The 14,990-nt window shown below is 42.0% G+C and overlaps 1 protein-coding gene across 8 annotated transcripts in view; it reads left to right on the forward strand.

The window, feature by feature from the left end:
* Positions 1-14,990, forward strand: part of LOC138416989 (dihydrodiol dehydrogenase 3-like) — a 34,966-nt gene that overhangs the window by 14,919 nt on the left and 5,057 nt on the right. Inside the window, exons 1-9 of one of the 8 annotated variants that reach the window (XM_069546545.1) lie at positions 5,289-5,462; positions 6,649-6,665; positions 7,634-7,764; positions 10,403-10,570; positions 10,860-10,976; positions 12,229-12,306; positions 12,716-12,838; positions 13,633-13,742; positions 14,669-14,834. In XM_069546545.1, coding sequence (XP_069402646.1) covers positions 7,681-7,764; positions 10,403-10,570; positions 10,860-10,976; positions 12,229-12,306; positions 12,716-12,838; positions 13,633-13,742; positions 14,669-14,834 — 846 coding nt within the window. In that variant the 5' untranslated portion in view covers positions 5,289-5,462; positions 6,649-6,665; positions 7,634-7,680. Of the gene's footprint in view, positions 1-5,241; positions 5,524-6,610; positions 6,666-7,072; positions 7,187-7,584; positions 7,765-10,402; positions 10,571-10,859; positions 10,977-12,228; positions 12,307-12,715; positions 12,839-13,632; positions 13,743-14,668; positions 14,835-14,990 lie in introns of those variants that run through there. The other 7 variants (XM_069546546.1, XM_069546550.1, XM_069546544.1 and 4 more) reach the window with 7 other exon arrangements.

A 14,990-nucleotide genomic window follows, 5' to 3' on the forward strand; every position in this document is an offset into this window, starting at 1 on the left:
AATGATTGGAGGAGAAAAGAATCCAGTTCTTGCAAGGGGACAAGTAAGAGAAGACTGAACCTGACCATTGGATTTGGCAGGTAACCCTGGGTCAAGGGCAGCTCTGATAGAGTGGTGAAGGCAAACTCTGCGTAGAGTGGGTTCAAGAAGTCGTGTTAAGAGGTCAGTGAGAAACAGAGTAGACACAGCTTTCAAAGACTTTGCTGTAATGCAGACCACGGAATTGGGCAGTTGTTGAAGAAGGAAGTGGAATTAAGAGACAAGTACACTGTTGGGGTACCCTGAAGAGTATCGCCAGCCTCTGAGGTCAGAGGAACAGTCCAGCAGAGAGAGGAAATCCCATGATGCTGCGGACGGAAATGGGCTGGTTTGAACCATATCCGTATTAGTTACTGCTGCTGCTACACCAAATGACCAAACACTTTGTGCCTTGAAACAACACCAATGTACTAGTTTACATACCCTGAGGTCAGAAATTCAAAATCCGGTTCAGTGGGCTAATTAAAGTGCCAGCAGGCCTGCATTCTTTTCTGGAGGTTTTAGGGGGAAATCAATTTTGTTGCCTTTTCCAGCTCCTAGAGAACAGGTCTTGTGTTGTTGGAAGAGGGTGTTTGCTAAGACCAGAGCCTTCTCTTGACAAAATTCTGTTAGCTTTTGCCCTGCTTCATTTGTACTCCAAGGCCAAACTTGGGGTACAAAGTCTGTTAATACAAACTAACAGAGATACCTGTTAGTTCAGGTAGCTCTTGACTTTCTACTTTCAGATTCCAGTCCCCTCATGAAAAGGACATTATGTTCTGGTGTCAGATTCAGAAGGTCTCTTAGGCCTTCAGAGAACCAGTCAACTGCAGCTTCTCTGGCCTTTGTGTTTGGGACATGGACTTGAATTATGGCAATGTTGAATGCTTTGCCATGGAACTGAACCGAGATCATTCTGTCACCTTTGAGATTGTACCCTAGTATATAGTATTTCAGACTCTTTTGTTGACTATGAGGGCTACTCCCTTTCTTCTAAGGGATTCTTGCCCGCAGTAGTAGATATAATGGTCATCAGAATTAATTTCAGCCGTTCCCGTCCATTTTAGTTCACTGATTTCCAAAATATCCATGTTTACTCCTGCCATCTCCTGTTGGACCACATCCAATTTACCTGGTTTCAGAGACCTAACTTTCCAGGTTCCTATGCAATATTATTCTTTACAGCATCAGATTTTACTTCCACCACTAGAGACATCCACAGTTGGGTGTTGTTTCTGCTTTGGCTCTGCCTCTTCATTCCTTTTAGAGCTATCTATCCACTCTTTTCTAGTAGCACATTGGACACCTACCAACCGTGTATCTCATCCTTCAGTATGATATTCTTTTGCCTTTTCATACTGTTCATGGGGTTCTCAAGGCAGGAATGTTGAAGTGGCTCGCCATTCCTTCTCCATCATCAGATCTCTCCATCATGACTTGTCCATCTTGGGTGGCCCTGCATGGCATGACTGATAGTTTCATGAGTTATACAAGGTTGTGATCCATGTGATCACATTGTTTAGTTTTCTGTGATTGCAGTTTTCAAGAGGCTTGTGCAAGTTTCCTGATGTGAGGTACTGACTGTATTTCTCTGGTGGGCAGGGCAATGCTTAGTAAATCTTTAACCCAATTTTCTGCTGGTGGGTGGTGAAATGAGCAGAATCCTTTTTTCCTTGCCCTGGTACCATGTCCTTTCCCAGCTCTTTGTGGAAAACTTCAAAGAATAAGTTTAATCAGAGAACTGAGAAACTAGACACAAAGGAAAAGGGTCAAAGGAGACTAAATAATAACCGTGTGGTCATTAAGCGTAATCAAGGACTTCCCGCTATTTCTCAAGGACTAGAGATAATATTCTGAACCATATCCTGTGAGCTGCTGTATAGATCCTAGAACACCAGGTAGAGAAGTTAACCACATGATGGCCAGAATATATCCATGACATAAGCTGCCACAATTCTGAGTACTGAACTCAAGAAATGCAAACAAATGGGTCCTGGAACTGAAGACTAATGTACATAGAACAGCAAGATGACACAGGTCAGACCACTGATGACCAATTTGAAGATGACTGTCAGAGCAGACTGTAGTGTTTCTGCATATGGCAACACTATCACTTCTGTCTATAAGGGCTCTTGCCCCACTGGTTGAAGTGGAGGGGGGTCAGCCTTTGGGTCGATGTCTGTAACCCCAACAGCCCAGTTGCTGGAATCTGAAATCAAACAAACTTTCCTTTCCACCAACCTGGCCTGATTATTGGCTTTGAAGTGAAGAGCAGCTGTCCCCGCAAACACCCTTTTGGTAAAAGTGGGACTGTGTGCCCTCCAGTAGAAGGGAAAACCACTAGGCCATTCTGGTATGACCTAAATGAAATTCCTTATGATTATACAGTGGAAGTGACAGAAAGATTCAAGGGATTAGATATGATAGAGAGAGTGCCTGAAGAACTATGGGTGGAGATTTGTAACACTGTACAGGAGGCAGTGACCAAACCATCACCAAGAAAAGAAATGCAACAAGGCAAAATGGTTGTCTGAGGAGACCTTACAAATAGCTGAGAAAAGAGGAAAAGCAAAAGGCAAAAGAGGAAGGGAAAGATTTACCCATCTGAATGCAGAGTTCCAAGGAATAGCTAGGAGAGGTAAGGAAATCTTCAGTGATCAGTGCAAAGAAATTGAGGAAAACAATATAATGAGAAACACTAGAGATCACTTCAAGAAAATTAGAGATATTAAAGGAATATTTCATGCAAAGATGATGACAATAAAGGACAGAAATTGTATGACCTAAGATAAGCAGAACAGATTAGGAACAGGTGGCAAGAATACAAAGAACTATACAAAAAAATGGCCTTACTGCTCGGGATAACCATTATGGTGTGATCACTCACACAGAGCCAGACATCACGGAATGTGAAGTCAAGTGGGCGTTAGGAAGAATCACTATGAATGAAACTAGTAGAGGTGATGGAGTTCCAGCTGAGCTATTCTAAATCCTAAAAGATGATGCTGTGAAAGTGCTGCACTCAATAGCCCAGCAAATTTGGGAAAGTCAGCAGTGGCCCCAGGACTGGAAGAAGTCAGTTTTCATTCCAATCCCAAAGAAGGGCAATGCCAAAGAATGTTCAAACTACTGCACAATTGCACTCATTTCACATAGTAGCAAGGTAATGCTGAAAATCTTTGATGCTAGGCTTCAATGGTATGTGAACCAAGAACTTCCAGATGTTCAAGCTGGATTTAGAAAAGCCAGAGGAACCAGAGATCAAATTGCCAACATCCACTGGATCATCAAAAAAGCAAGAGAATTCCACAAAAAAATCTACTTCTGTTTCATTGACTATGCTAAAGCCTTTGACTCTGTGGATCACAACAAACTGTGGAAAATTCTTAAAGAGATGGAAATACCAGACCACTTTACCTGCCTCCTGAGAAACCTGTATGCAGACTAAGAAGCAATAGTTAGAACTGGACATGAAACAATGGACTGGTTCCAAATTGTGAGAGGAGTACGTCAAAGCTGTATATTTTCACCCTGCTTATTTACTTTATATGCAGAGTACATTATGTGGAATGCCGAGCTGGATGAATCACAAGGTGGGTTGAAGATTGCTGGGAGAAATATCAGTAACCTCAGATATGCAGATGACATCACCTTAATGGCAGAAAAGTCTTTCCTGGTGGCTCAGACGGTAAAGCGTCTGCCTACAATGCGGGAGACCCAGGTTCGATCTCTGGGTTGGGAAGATCCTCCGGAGAAGGAAATGGCAACCCACTCCAGTACTCTTGCCTGGAAAATCCCATGGGTGGTGGAGCATGGCAGGCTACAATCTATGGGGTGTTGGACATGATTGAGCGACTTCACTTTCTTTCTTTGTTTTAATGGCAGAAAGCAAAGAGGAACTAAAGAGTCTCTTGATGGAGGTGAAAGAGGAGAGAGAAATAACTGACTTAAATCTAAATATTTGAAAAATTAAGGTCATGGCATCTGGTTCCATCCTTTCACAGCAAATAGATGGAGAAAAAAAGGGAAACAGTGACAGCTTATTTTCTTGGCCTCCAAAATCACTGCAGACGGTGACTGTAGCTGTTAAATTAAGATGCTTACTTCTTGGAAGATAAACTATGACAAATCTAGATAACCTGTTTAAAAGTAGAGCCATCACTTTGCTGACAAAGGTCTGTAGGGTCAAAGCTATGGCATTTCCAGTAGTCATGTATGAATGTGAGAGTTGGACTGTAAAGAAGGCTGAGCCCTGAAGAACTGATGCTTTCAAACTGTGGTTCTGGAGAAGATGCTTGAGACCTTGGACAGCCAGATCAAACTAGTCAATCCTGAAGGAAATCAATCCTGAATATTCATTGGAAGGACTGATGCTGAAGCTGAAACACCAATATTTTGGCCACCTGATGTGAAGAACCAGCTCATTGAAAAAGATCCTGATGCTGGGAAAGAGTGAGGGCAAGAGGAGAAGGGGAGGACAGAGGATGAGATGGTTGGATGGCATCACTGACTCAATGGACATGAGTTGAGCAAACTCTGGGAGATAGTGAAGGACAGAGAAGACTGCTGTGTTGCAGTCCATGGGGTGGCAAAGAATTGGATACAACCAAGAAACTGAACAAGAGAACTCTTCCATCTTCATCTTGTAGACTCTACCGAGGTCTTCAGAGACAGACTATAGCATCTTAGAATCTTTTATCTAATGCTCCTATCTCCCCACCTTCTCTTTGAATACAACCCTCCCAGGTTACACATGTAAGGACTTTGCCATTATACTAGGGTTACCAGGTAAACCAAGAATATCTTGCCTCTCAAGATTTTAATCAGCTTTACAAGATCGTTCCCAGACTAGGTTCAGAACCATGCCCCCTGCAGTGGAGGCACAGAGTCCTCACCACTGGACCACCAGGAAAGTCCCAGGTTAAAGGACATTTTTAGCCACAATTTCATCATACCTACATTTTCGGCTCTCTTCTCCGTCTCTTCTGCTTCTGAAACTCCTACACTGTGAATGTTAGTATGTACTCTTCCCTAGTTAATGTAGCATTTTTATTATGATTCTGTATTCTGGTAAATTATTTTGGTAAATTATTAATCTCTATCTCAATATCTGATCTTTTCAAGTTTTTAAAAATTGTTTCATTTGACACAAATTCCTCTCTCTTCTCATTTTGCTTAGCTTCCTCCTTTTCTATTAAGTTAGGTGAAAAAGTTATCTGTCCTGGTTTTGTGGGGCTGTCCTTGTGTGGACCCGTCTCTGTGCAGTCTGTGTGCACAAGGCTTTAGGGCAGAGCTGGAGCTGAGCTGGTCAGAGGTCATCCCTTCCCAGGGCGTGCTGGCAACTGTCACCTCAGTGGGAGGAGGAGGGGCAGGCTAGAGCCAGAGCCCAGTGTGAGCAAAGGCTTCTCTTGTGCTCAGTGGCTGTCCCCACCCTACTGGGCCAGGTGAGTTCCAAGACGCTGGAGCAGAACTCTGAGGGTTGGGTCCAGACTAGTTCCACTCCTTGTAAGTGTGCACCCCTTGTAAGTGTGCACCCGCGTCCCCTGCACTGCACCTTTGCCCCAGAGGATGGCAGAGCTGGAGGAAGGTGTGCAGGAGCAGCCCCTGGTGTGGGCAGCCGTGCATGTGGTGCAGCCCTACATACCATCAGAGCCCCAGACCCTGCTCCTCGGGGCCCTCTGTGATGGCTGCCCTGCCCCGTCCAGATATGTGTGTGTTCCTGTGTGTGTATGTGTTCCTACATGTGTGTCCCTTTGTGTGTGTGTATTCCTGTGTGTGTATGTGTTCCTGGATGTGTGTTCCTGTGTGTGTGTGTGTTCCTGTGTGTGTGTTCCTGTGTGTGTGTGTGTTCCTGGATGTGTGTTCCTGTGTGTGTGTGTTCCTGGATGTGTGTTCCTGTGTGTGTGTGTGTTCCTGGATGTGTGTTCCTGTGTGTGTGTGTGTTCCTGGATGTGTGTTCCTGTGTGTGTGCATGTTCCTGGATGTGTGTTCCTGTGTGTGTGTGTGTTCCTGGATATGTGTTCCTGTGTGTGTGTGTGTTTCTGTATGTGTGTTCCTCTGTGTGCTTCTGTGTATGTGCATTCAGTTTGGTACTTGAAATAACAGGGAAAGTCTCACTCTTGGTAGATTTGTTCCCTGTCATGACTTTCACTAGTTAGCTCATCATGCTCCTAGCCCTGGCATCAGCCCAACAGGAAAGCTACAGGTGGTTCAGTTCATTTCTGAGTCAGCATCTTACCTGGCTGAGATTGGCTATCTGATTCTGGTGAATTTATGACTGTTTCTGAATGCACTATGTCCCCCAAAGCCACACCCCCATTCTATTCAGGGCCTTTTAATACATGGTCTCGTCCATGTCTCCACCCTTATTCCTTTGTCCTTGGCTCTGTATGTATGTATACACACACACACACACACACATACACACACACACACAAACATGTATATATAGTTCCCCTGAAGCTGCAATAGGCATTCCAAGTGCTCTTCAGTTTAAGCTTAGAGTTAAGTGGAACAGACACTAGTCCCCAGACAGCCCCCAAGTAGGTTGGAATACTGCACATGAGGTTTTCTGTTGTCACTCTGGATTGAGGGAGCAACTGGGAGCTCATCAAGATTGCACTGCCGCAGGCAGGAGGAGGGTACAGGTGAGTAACACACGGTGAAATTTCCTTCCACCCTGTTCTGGATTTTTCCTAATTGCCCGTTCACTTTGTTGCTGTTAATCTGTGTTTGTCTGTTTTCCAGAACTCCTATGAAGTTTTTAAGCTGATTTGTCTTTCTTTTCTTGTCTTTCCATGGGAGAGTTCAGTCCTCCCACCTCACCATTTTGCTGACATCACTGTACATGTTAAATTTTGTCTTCACAACATTCTCGTGTATCAGTGCATCACAATTTCTGTTACTCTTTCCAAATTTGTTGCATTTTAATTTGTTTATAGGTTTTTCATTTACGAATGATGTGGAGCAGTTAGTAAATTATGTAAAATATGTATAAGTGACATTATAAGGGTACCCTAAAAGTTATATAACTAGCTAGAAGGGATCAACACTCAAAGTCTCTTTGAACACTGTACATGGTATTCTAAGGCTATTAATAATTAACTTCCAATAAGCACTTTGCCAAAATGTCTCATTTCTATTTTCTGTTCAGGATTTCACCAGTCAGGTCTGTAAAGCATAATAATTTTGCTGTGGGAAATGTAAAAGGGGAAATTTATTTTCATTTGAAGGTTTGATTCTTTATTAAGGGGTAACATTTTGAAAAATGCTATTAAACACTTTTGGATTGTGTGATTTGTGTATGTGTGTGTGTTTGTACTGTAAGGTAGTTTTTTCAATTGATGTTTGATTGACATTGGGCTTCATAATAGAAAATTAAAAAAGATTGTTGTTGGAAGTTTCTAGTCTAACAAGTAGTCAATAATTGCTCACTCAGTCTCATCATTATATAATGCATGAGGTTATGTTGGTAAAAATAATCAAATAAGTTAGCAGTGTTCAATCATCTCTGACTCCATGGGTACTAGTTTAATCATGCTTCTCCTACAATGTCTCTGCTAACAGTGGACAGTGCAGCTGGGTGTTATGTTCTTGTTATTTATAACATTTGAAGGGAGAAGAAAAAAATCCCAGTCTGCTTACTCAGAGGAGCAACAGACAATGGATCCCAAAGGCCAGAAGGTGAAGCTTAATGATGGCCACTTCATTCCTGTCCTGGGATTTGGAACCTATGCACCTCCAGAGGTAACAGTAGTGGTTTGGGGTTGAGACATAAATAGTAGTGGATGTGACATGAGCAGAAGGGACTGGGGTTGTCAAGCACTGAGCTCCTGTATGACTCTGTGAGGGTCATGTGGTTCCACCAACCAGGCTAGAACCATTTCCTCTGAAAGAGGATAAAGCATTCAGGCTTCACTCTGCATCATGGTCTGAAGCTGTGTTCACTTGCAGATTACTCTGGGTTTCCTTCCAGTTTCCATCTCTTTCCCAGATTGGCAGAAAAGGTGAGACTCAGCTGTCAAGAATACTGTCAGCTGCTTTGCTTTGAAGGTGATTGCAATGGTGAGGTTTATCTGTATAGTTAATTAATTCCAGGACTCTTTCCTCTTTCCAAAAAGCCATGACACTGAGAAGTATTTGAGGTGGGAGGTCCCGTAGATGAGTTGAATGAAAAATAATGGGAATGAATTGCTTTTATACTGTGGAGTGCCTGCTAGATGGCAGGCAAGAAACACTCCAACTGTGTTTTGCCTCATATTTTTGTTTCTGCTTGGAAATTTATTCTCAGAGAAAATAATACTGTCATTTGAGGGTAAAAGTTACTACCCTACAGGCCAGGTTTTGTAATGTTTTCTTGGGCTTCCCCGGGTAGTTCAAATGTTAAAGAATCTGCCTGCAATGCAGGGGATCTGAGTTCGATCCCTGGGAAGATCCCTTGAAGAAGGAAATGGCAACCCACTCCAGTATTCTTGTGGAGAATCCCATGGACAGAGGAGCCTAACAGGTTACAGTCCATGTGGTCACAAAGAGTTGGACATGACTGAATGACTAACACTTTAACACTTTGAAATGGAAAAGATTCTCAATCATATAAAAAGAAATGGAATATTATTCAGCATTAAAATGACATTAATCCTGCCATTTGCAACTGCACAGATGGATGGTAAGAACATTAAGGCAAGTGAAACAAGCTAGAAATAGAAAGACAAATACTGCATAATCTCCTTGTAGCTAGAATCTTAAAAAGTAGAACTCATAGAAGCAGAGAATAGAGGTGTGGTGACCAGCAGCTGGTGTCAAGCCTGGGAAAAATGGTAAGTTGTTGGTCAAGGGCACAGACCATCAATTATAAGATGAATAATCATGGAGACCTGATGTAAAGCACTGTGACTATAGTTAAAAATAATGGGATATATCTTCAGTTTTGTAGACTAGATCTTATGTCTTCTTACAAACACCCAAAAAAGTTAGGTGTGTGAGGTGATGGAACTGTTACCTAGGTTGATTTTGGTAATTCATTAAGAGTGGATACTTCCATTGGTAAGAATAATCATGGGAAATGGCGCACTGGTTGAAGCTCAAGCTTGAATCAAGCTTAAGCCGGGAGAAAGATCAATGACCTCAGAATGGAGATGACACCACCCTAATGGCAGAAAGGAAGAGGAACTAGAGAACCTCTTGATGAAGGTGAAAGAGGGAGTGAAAAGCTGATTTAAAATTAAACATTCAAAAACCTAAGATTATGTCATTCAGTCCCATCACTTCATGGCAAGTAAATGGGGGAGAAATGGAAACAGTGGCAGACTTTATTTTCTTGGACTCCAAATCATTGTGGACGGTGACTGTAGCCAGGAAATTAAAAGATGATTGCTCCTCAGAAGAAAAGCTACGTGAAACTTAGACATCATCTTAAAAAGCAGAGACATTGGCTTGTGGACAAAGGTCCATATAGTCAAAGCCATGGTTTTTCCAGTCGTTATGTATGGATGTGAGAGTTGGACCATAAAAGGCTATGCGGGGAAGAATCGATGCTTTTGGGCTGTGGTGTTGGAGAAGACTCTTGAGAATGCCTTGGGCAGCAAAGAGATCAAGCCAGTCATCACCTAAAGGAAATCAACCCTGAGTATTCCTTGGAAGAACTGATGCTGAAGTTGAAGCTCCAATACTTTGGCCACGCAATACAAAGAGCCAACTCATTGGAAAAGACCCTGATTCTGGAAAAGACTGAAGGCACGAGGAGAAGGGGGCAACAGAGGGTGAGATAGTTGGGTGGCATCACTGATACAATGGACATGAGTTTGAGCAAGCTGCAGGAGGTAATGAAATACAGGGTAACCTGGAGTGCTGCAGTCCGTGGGATCAGAAGGAATTGAACAGGACTGAGTGATGGAACAAAAACAGTGACTTATATGAGAACATCTCTTTGTATACCTTGATTACATACAGTTTTTATGTGGTGTGTTCTTTGTGGCCTCACTGGTAGACAGAGGTCTTAGAAGCAATTACCTTGTTTCTTGATGCTTTTACCAGGCACCTTACACCTTTGTTGAATTATCTTCAAAGATCTCACAGTATAAATCCTATTCTGACTGCAATGTTATCCTGAGTATTTTGGGTTCTACCAGCAACTCAATGAAACTGCAGGTGGTCTTGAGGTCTCTGATGCCCATAATCAACCATGATCACCTCAGGATGAGTGGTTCCTGGGTGTCCAGTTAATCACTGACCAGGAACATTCAGGGAAATCATCAAGCATTCATCACCACACATACAGAACTAACCAAAGGCACAAAGGAAAGTTGATGTTGGGAAGATGAAAGCTTGTGCCTAGCAATCTCTTAATCATCTGGATATTCAACTTCTACCTTTGTTGCTTATGTAGGTTGCTAAGAGGGATGCTCTGGAATTCACCCCATTTGCTATAGAGGTTGGGTTCCGCCATATTGACTGTGCTCATGCTTACCAAAATGAAGAGCAGATAGGCCAGGCCATTCGAAGCAAGATTGCAGATGGCACTGTGAAGAGAGAAGACATATTCTGCACTTCAAAGGTACTGTGTGTGTTGTGTGTGTGCACATATGTGCAAGTGATTGTGCCCAGGTGACAATTATATAATAGGATCCTTTGATGAAGAGTTGCTTGGTGAACTATGCTTATTGATAAATTCCTAAAGTATTAGAGTTCCCTGGTGGTTCAGTGCTTAAGACTTGGCACTTTAATGCCATGTGCCCTGATTTGATCCTTGGTTGGGGAAGTAATATCAGACAAGCCTTGCAGTAAGGCCAAAATAAGTTACCTAAAGTATTCTTAATACAACTTTTATTCTTTAACCTCTGCAGCTTTGGTGCACATCCTTTCGACCAGAGTTGGTCCGACCAGCCTTGGAAAAGTCACTGAAAAGTCTTCAACTGGACTATGTCGATCTCTATATTATGCATTATCCACTGGCTCTGAAGGTTAGAAATTTGTGTGATCACTTCAGTGTTACATCTTGCGTTAGAATGTGCATCAACTTGCATGGATGGTTAAATTAAGATTTTTCTTAGTAGGTTGAAGGGATGATTATACTAGAGTAGAATCCTCCACAATCATTTGTGATCATCTTTTTACTGAGTTTCTCTGAATCCCTTACATACCTTCCAGAGAAAGGAGTTAATATTCTGAGATTCTCTGCCAGAAAAACTTGAGGAAATAGAACTAGGTGAGTTCTGCACACAATCCTTGTTATAACTCCTGAGTGTCTGGGGATTTCATGAACCAAGAGTTTGGTGCAGCCGTGGTGAGCATGACACTGTCTCACACTGAACATGATGAGTTTCTTTTGTCTTTCACCCTTTCAAGTTGAGCATATTTGGTGGTGCTCCTTCTGAGTGCGTCTAAACTTCGTACCCATGCAGGGACTTGGGATAACTTTCCTGCACTCTCCCTAGTCTTCAGATGAGGTTTGTAGACTGCACTTATCCATTAAGAAAGGTTTGCTTAGAATACTTGATGTCAAGTCACAGAAATGAACTCAAACCATCCAATGCAAAATAGCTTGGTGGTCTACATAGATGGCAAGTTCCAGCCACAGACAGAAATGATGGTTGCAGTACTCTACAGATGTGTCTCCTTTTCCTATCCCTTATAAAGGCACTACTCATGGTTTACTTTATTTTTACTGAACATTTTCCATTGGTGGGAAATTTGACCTTGGGATAGCTCAAGGCTCATGGTCATGAACATATGAGAACATGTCTGGGTCTTCCACATTCCATATCAACCTAATGAGATCCCTGCTGGTTCATGTGCCTGTCCTAGGGCACCTGACGCTCAAAGGGAAAAGAGAGTCTGATTATCTAGACCAGGTCAAGATAGCAAATTTTATTCTGGAAATGAAGTCATGTAACTTACTTCCATTCCCAGCTCATAGAGGCATTTGGAAACAGGCAAGTACAAGAACAGACAAAATTCACAGAAGTCACAGGAAGTTCCTTTTAGGACCTAGAAAAATTGTACCTATTACAACATATATTTAATGTAAGAGATTAGAATAAGTCTCCCTCCTAAAGACATTGCTTATATACACAAATCACTTTGCAAATATTATCTAGTATCTAGAAAGTTTTAAACCTAACTCATGGAGGTTTAATCCCTGGTACCAGGCAGGCTTGCTAAATGTGGAGAAATTATTTTGTGACATCTCTAAAATGACTGCTTCTATTCTAGCCAGGAGAAGAATTATATCCAAAAGATGAAAATGGAAAACTGATAGCTGACTCAGTGGATCTCTGTCGCACATGGGAGGTGAGTATGAGGAGCAGAGAGACTGGGGAGGAGCCAGGAGAGTGGGAACTTCCTTCATTACTTCCACCTGTGAGAATGCACCATGGACCATCAGACTCAGCAGTTCATGAATCTAAGGGCTGGGATGCTGGGTTTGTGGGGAGGAAGCCATTGCTGTAATGTTTACAGAGAGGAATGGAAGAGGAGAATATGGGACAGTGCAGACAGGCATCTCTTTCCTTCCATATGATGTGTCTTCTCCAGGGTTCAAGGAGCAAACAATATTTCTTTTTATATCATGTCTTCTTCCCCTCTTTCCTTTTTGATAATTGATGCTAATTCTTGATGGATGATGGTGATTACCAATGTTTTCCAGCATTTATTCTTGCTCTATCTTTCCATGTAATTGTTCATCACCCCTCCTTCCCAGGCCCTGGAGAAGTGCAAGGACGCAGGGCTGGCCAAATCCATCGGGGTGTCCAACTTCAACCACAAGCAGCTGGAGAAGATCCTGAACAAGCCGGGGCTCAAGTACAAGCCCGTCTGCAACCAGGTGAGCAGCTCAGCTTCTCTCCCTCCTGCTCTTCGGAACCTTCTTTTTGCCCTGGAGTCTGATGTCTGTCTGTCCTCCTCTCCTGTTCATCTGACCATTGTGGACAGGAGATTCTAAACAGCTGAGTTCCTGTCTGCATGGTGTGTATAAAATCCAAAATGGTATCTCTGTCTGTAAATCTGGGTGGAAAAGTGCAGAGATCTTCCTGGTAGAATGCAGAAGTAAAGGAATGAGGTATTTCCCTGAGATGAAAGGATGGCCAAGTCACAGGGTGAAAGTGCCCTGGAGTGAAATTTGTACAGGAAGGAAAACCATGAAAATGTGGAATGGGAAATAAATTGACATAGAGGCAAATCAGCTGAGATGGGTGTTAAGGGTTTGTGTGGGGTTCTGATGGCTGAATCCTTAGTCTTGGTGTCGCAGTGTTTATAAGTCTTTAACAGGGAACACAGTTGAGAAAACTGTGTTGGAGATGATGAAAATCATTCAGGTTAGAGGGTGAAGTTAAAGGCTCATTGTGACGCTAACACTCTATGAATTTTACTCATGAATGTCTACTCAAATGTAGAGTCCATCTTTGGTTAGTCAATCTCAGACTGGTTCTCCCATCTATGTCCGTCATAAATTAAGTGTATAAACAAATTTTTCTCTATTTCTCTGTTGATATTAATTTTCCAATTTATATTTAATGTTATGGTTTTTCCTTTATCACTTTTTAAACTTTTTGCCTTTCTCTGTCATTTAATATTACATTGCCATAATACGTGACCCTCTTCTCTATTGGTTTTCTACAGGTGGAATGTCACCCTTATCTCAATCAGAGGAAACTGTTGGATTTCTGCAAGTCACATGATATTGTTCTTGTTGCCTATAGTGCTCTGGGATCCCAAAGAGTAAAAGAATGGTACTGAACTCTAATGAAAGCAACAGGGAGTTTATGTAAAATTCCATTTTTGATGAGATAGTTTAAATCATACAATACTCAGATAACTCTCATAGGCAGAGGGGAGAGAGAGGAGTAATGGAATGAATTCTTCTCTTTTATCTTCCCATCACCCAGCCAATTTTTCTAGATTGTATTAGCTTTCCGACTCATGAATAAGAAATGCCTACATTAAAATCTATATGTAATCTCCCAGTTGAGACCAGAGACACAAGCTTATGTCATGATTTACTTATTAACTAATGAGCACATTTTAAAAAATAGGTGTTCCAAGGTTCGCTTACCTTATGTCTACAGTTGAGATAGTAGTATTAACTCCTAGGTTTCTATCATAACTCCTAGGTTTCTATCATGATAGAAAAAAATTTCAATTTGAACCATTTTGGTAAGCATCTATAGTAGAATAATGATGAAATAAATGTCTCTTATTTTGAGACCTCGCAATTTTTTTTAAAATAAATTTTTTTAGAAATGAAATAAATTTTTTTAGAAAAAGTGAAATTTACAAACAATTCTTGGTCTTTCCTTTTGCTTCTCTATTCATGCCCTTGAATATATAGGAAAAAACACCCTTGAAAATTAAAGGACAAAAAAATCCATGAGTTTGGCAGTCCTGGTCTCAACTCAATAATGCCTCTGAGTTACCTGCAGAGTTTTGTAAACACAGAATAGGAGGCGACACAGTTGAGGTTCTGATTCAGTTTGTTTTCAGCTCTGCCATGGAATTTGTATTTCTTACAAGATCCCAGTTGATAGTGATGATGCTGGTCAATGAACTATACTTTGCGAAGCTCTGGTCTAGAGTGAACCTCTTGTTCTATTTGGAAAAATATTCAGAAACTGAGTATTTAGTCTCAGCTCCTCAGCATTTTTGAATTTCCTTCCAGGGTGAACCCAAACCACCCCGTTCTCCTGGAGGACCCAGTTCTCTCTGCCATTGCTCAAAAGCACAAGAAAACGGCAGCTCTGGTTGCCCTTCGCTACCAGATACAACGTGGGGTTGTGGTTCTGGCCAAGGGTAACAACAAGAAGTGGATCAAAGAGAACATGCAGGTGATGATGAGTGGGGCTGTGGGCAGAGGGCTCCTCAGGAATATCCTTCACGAGGGCTCTCAGACCATCTTTGGGCCAAAACGAGTTACCTGATCTTTCCCTGTGTGTGAATGCCTGGTAGTTTTCTCCTTCTGCTGTGGCAACAGGAGAAGCATT

The sequence above is a fragment of the Ovis canadensis genome, chromosome 13 (genome assembly GCF_042477335.2).
Source record: "Ovis canadensis isolate MfBH-ARS-UI-01 breed Bighorn chromosome 13, ARS-UI_OviCan_v2, whole genome shotgun sequence".
NCBI lineage: Eukaryota > Metazoa > Chordata > Mammalia > Artiodactyla > Bovidae > Ovis > Ovis canadensis.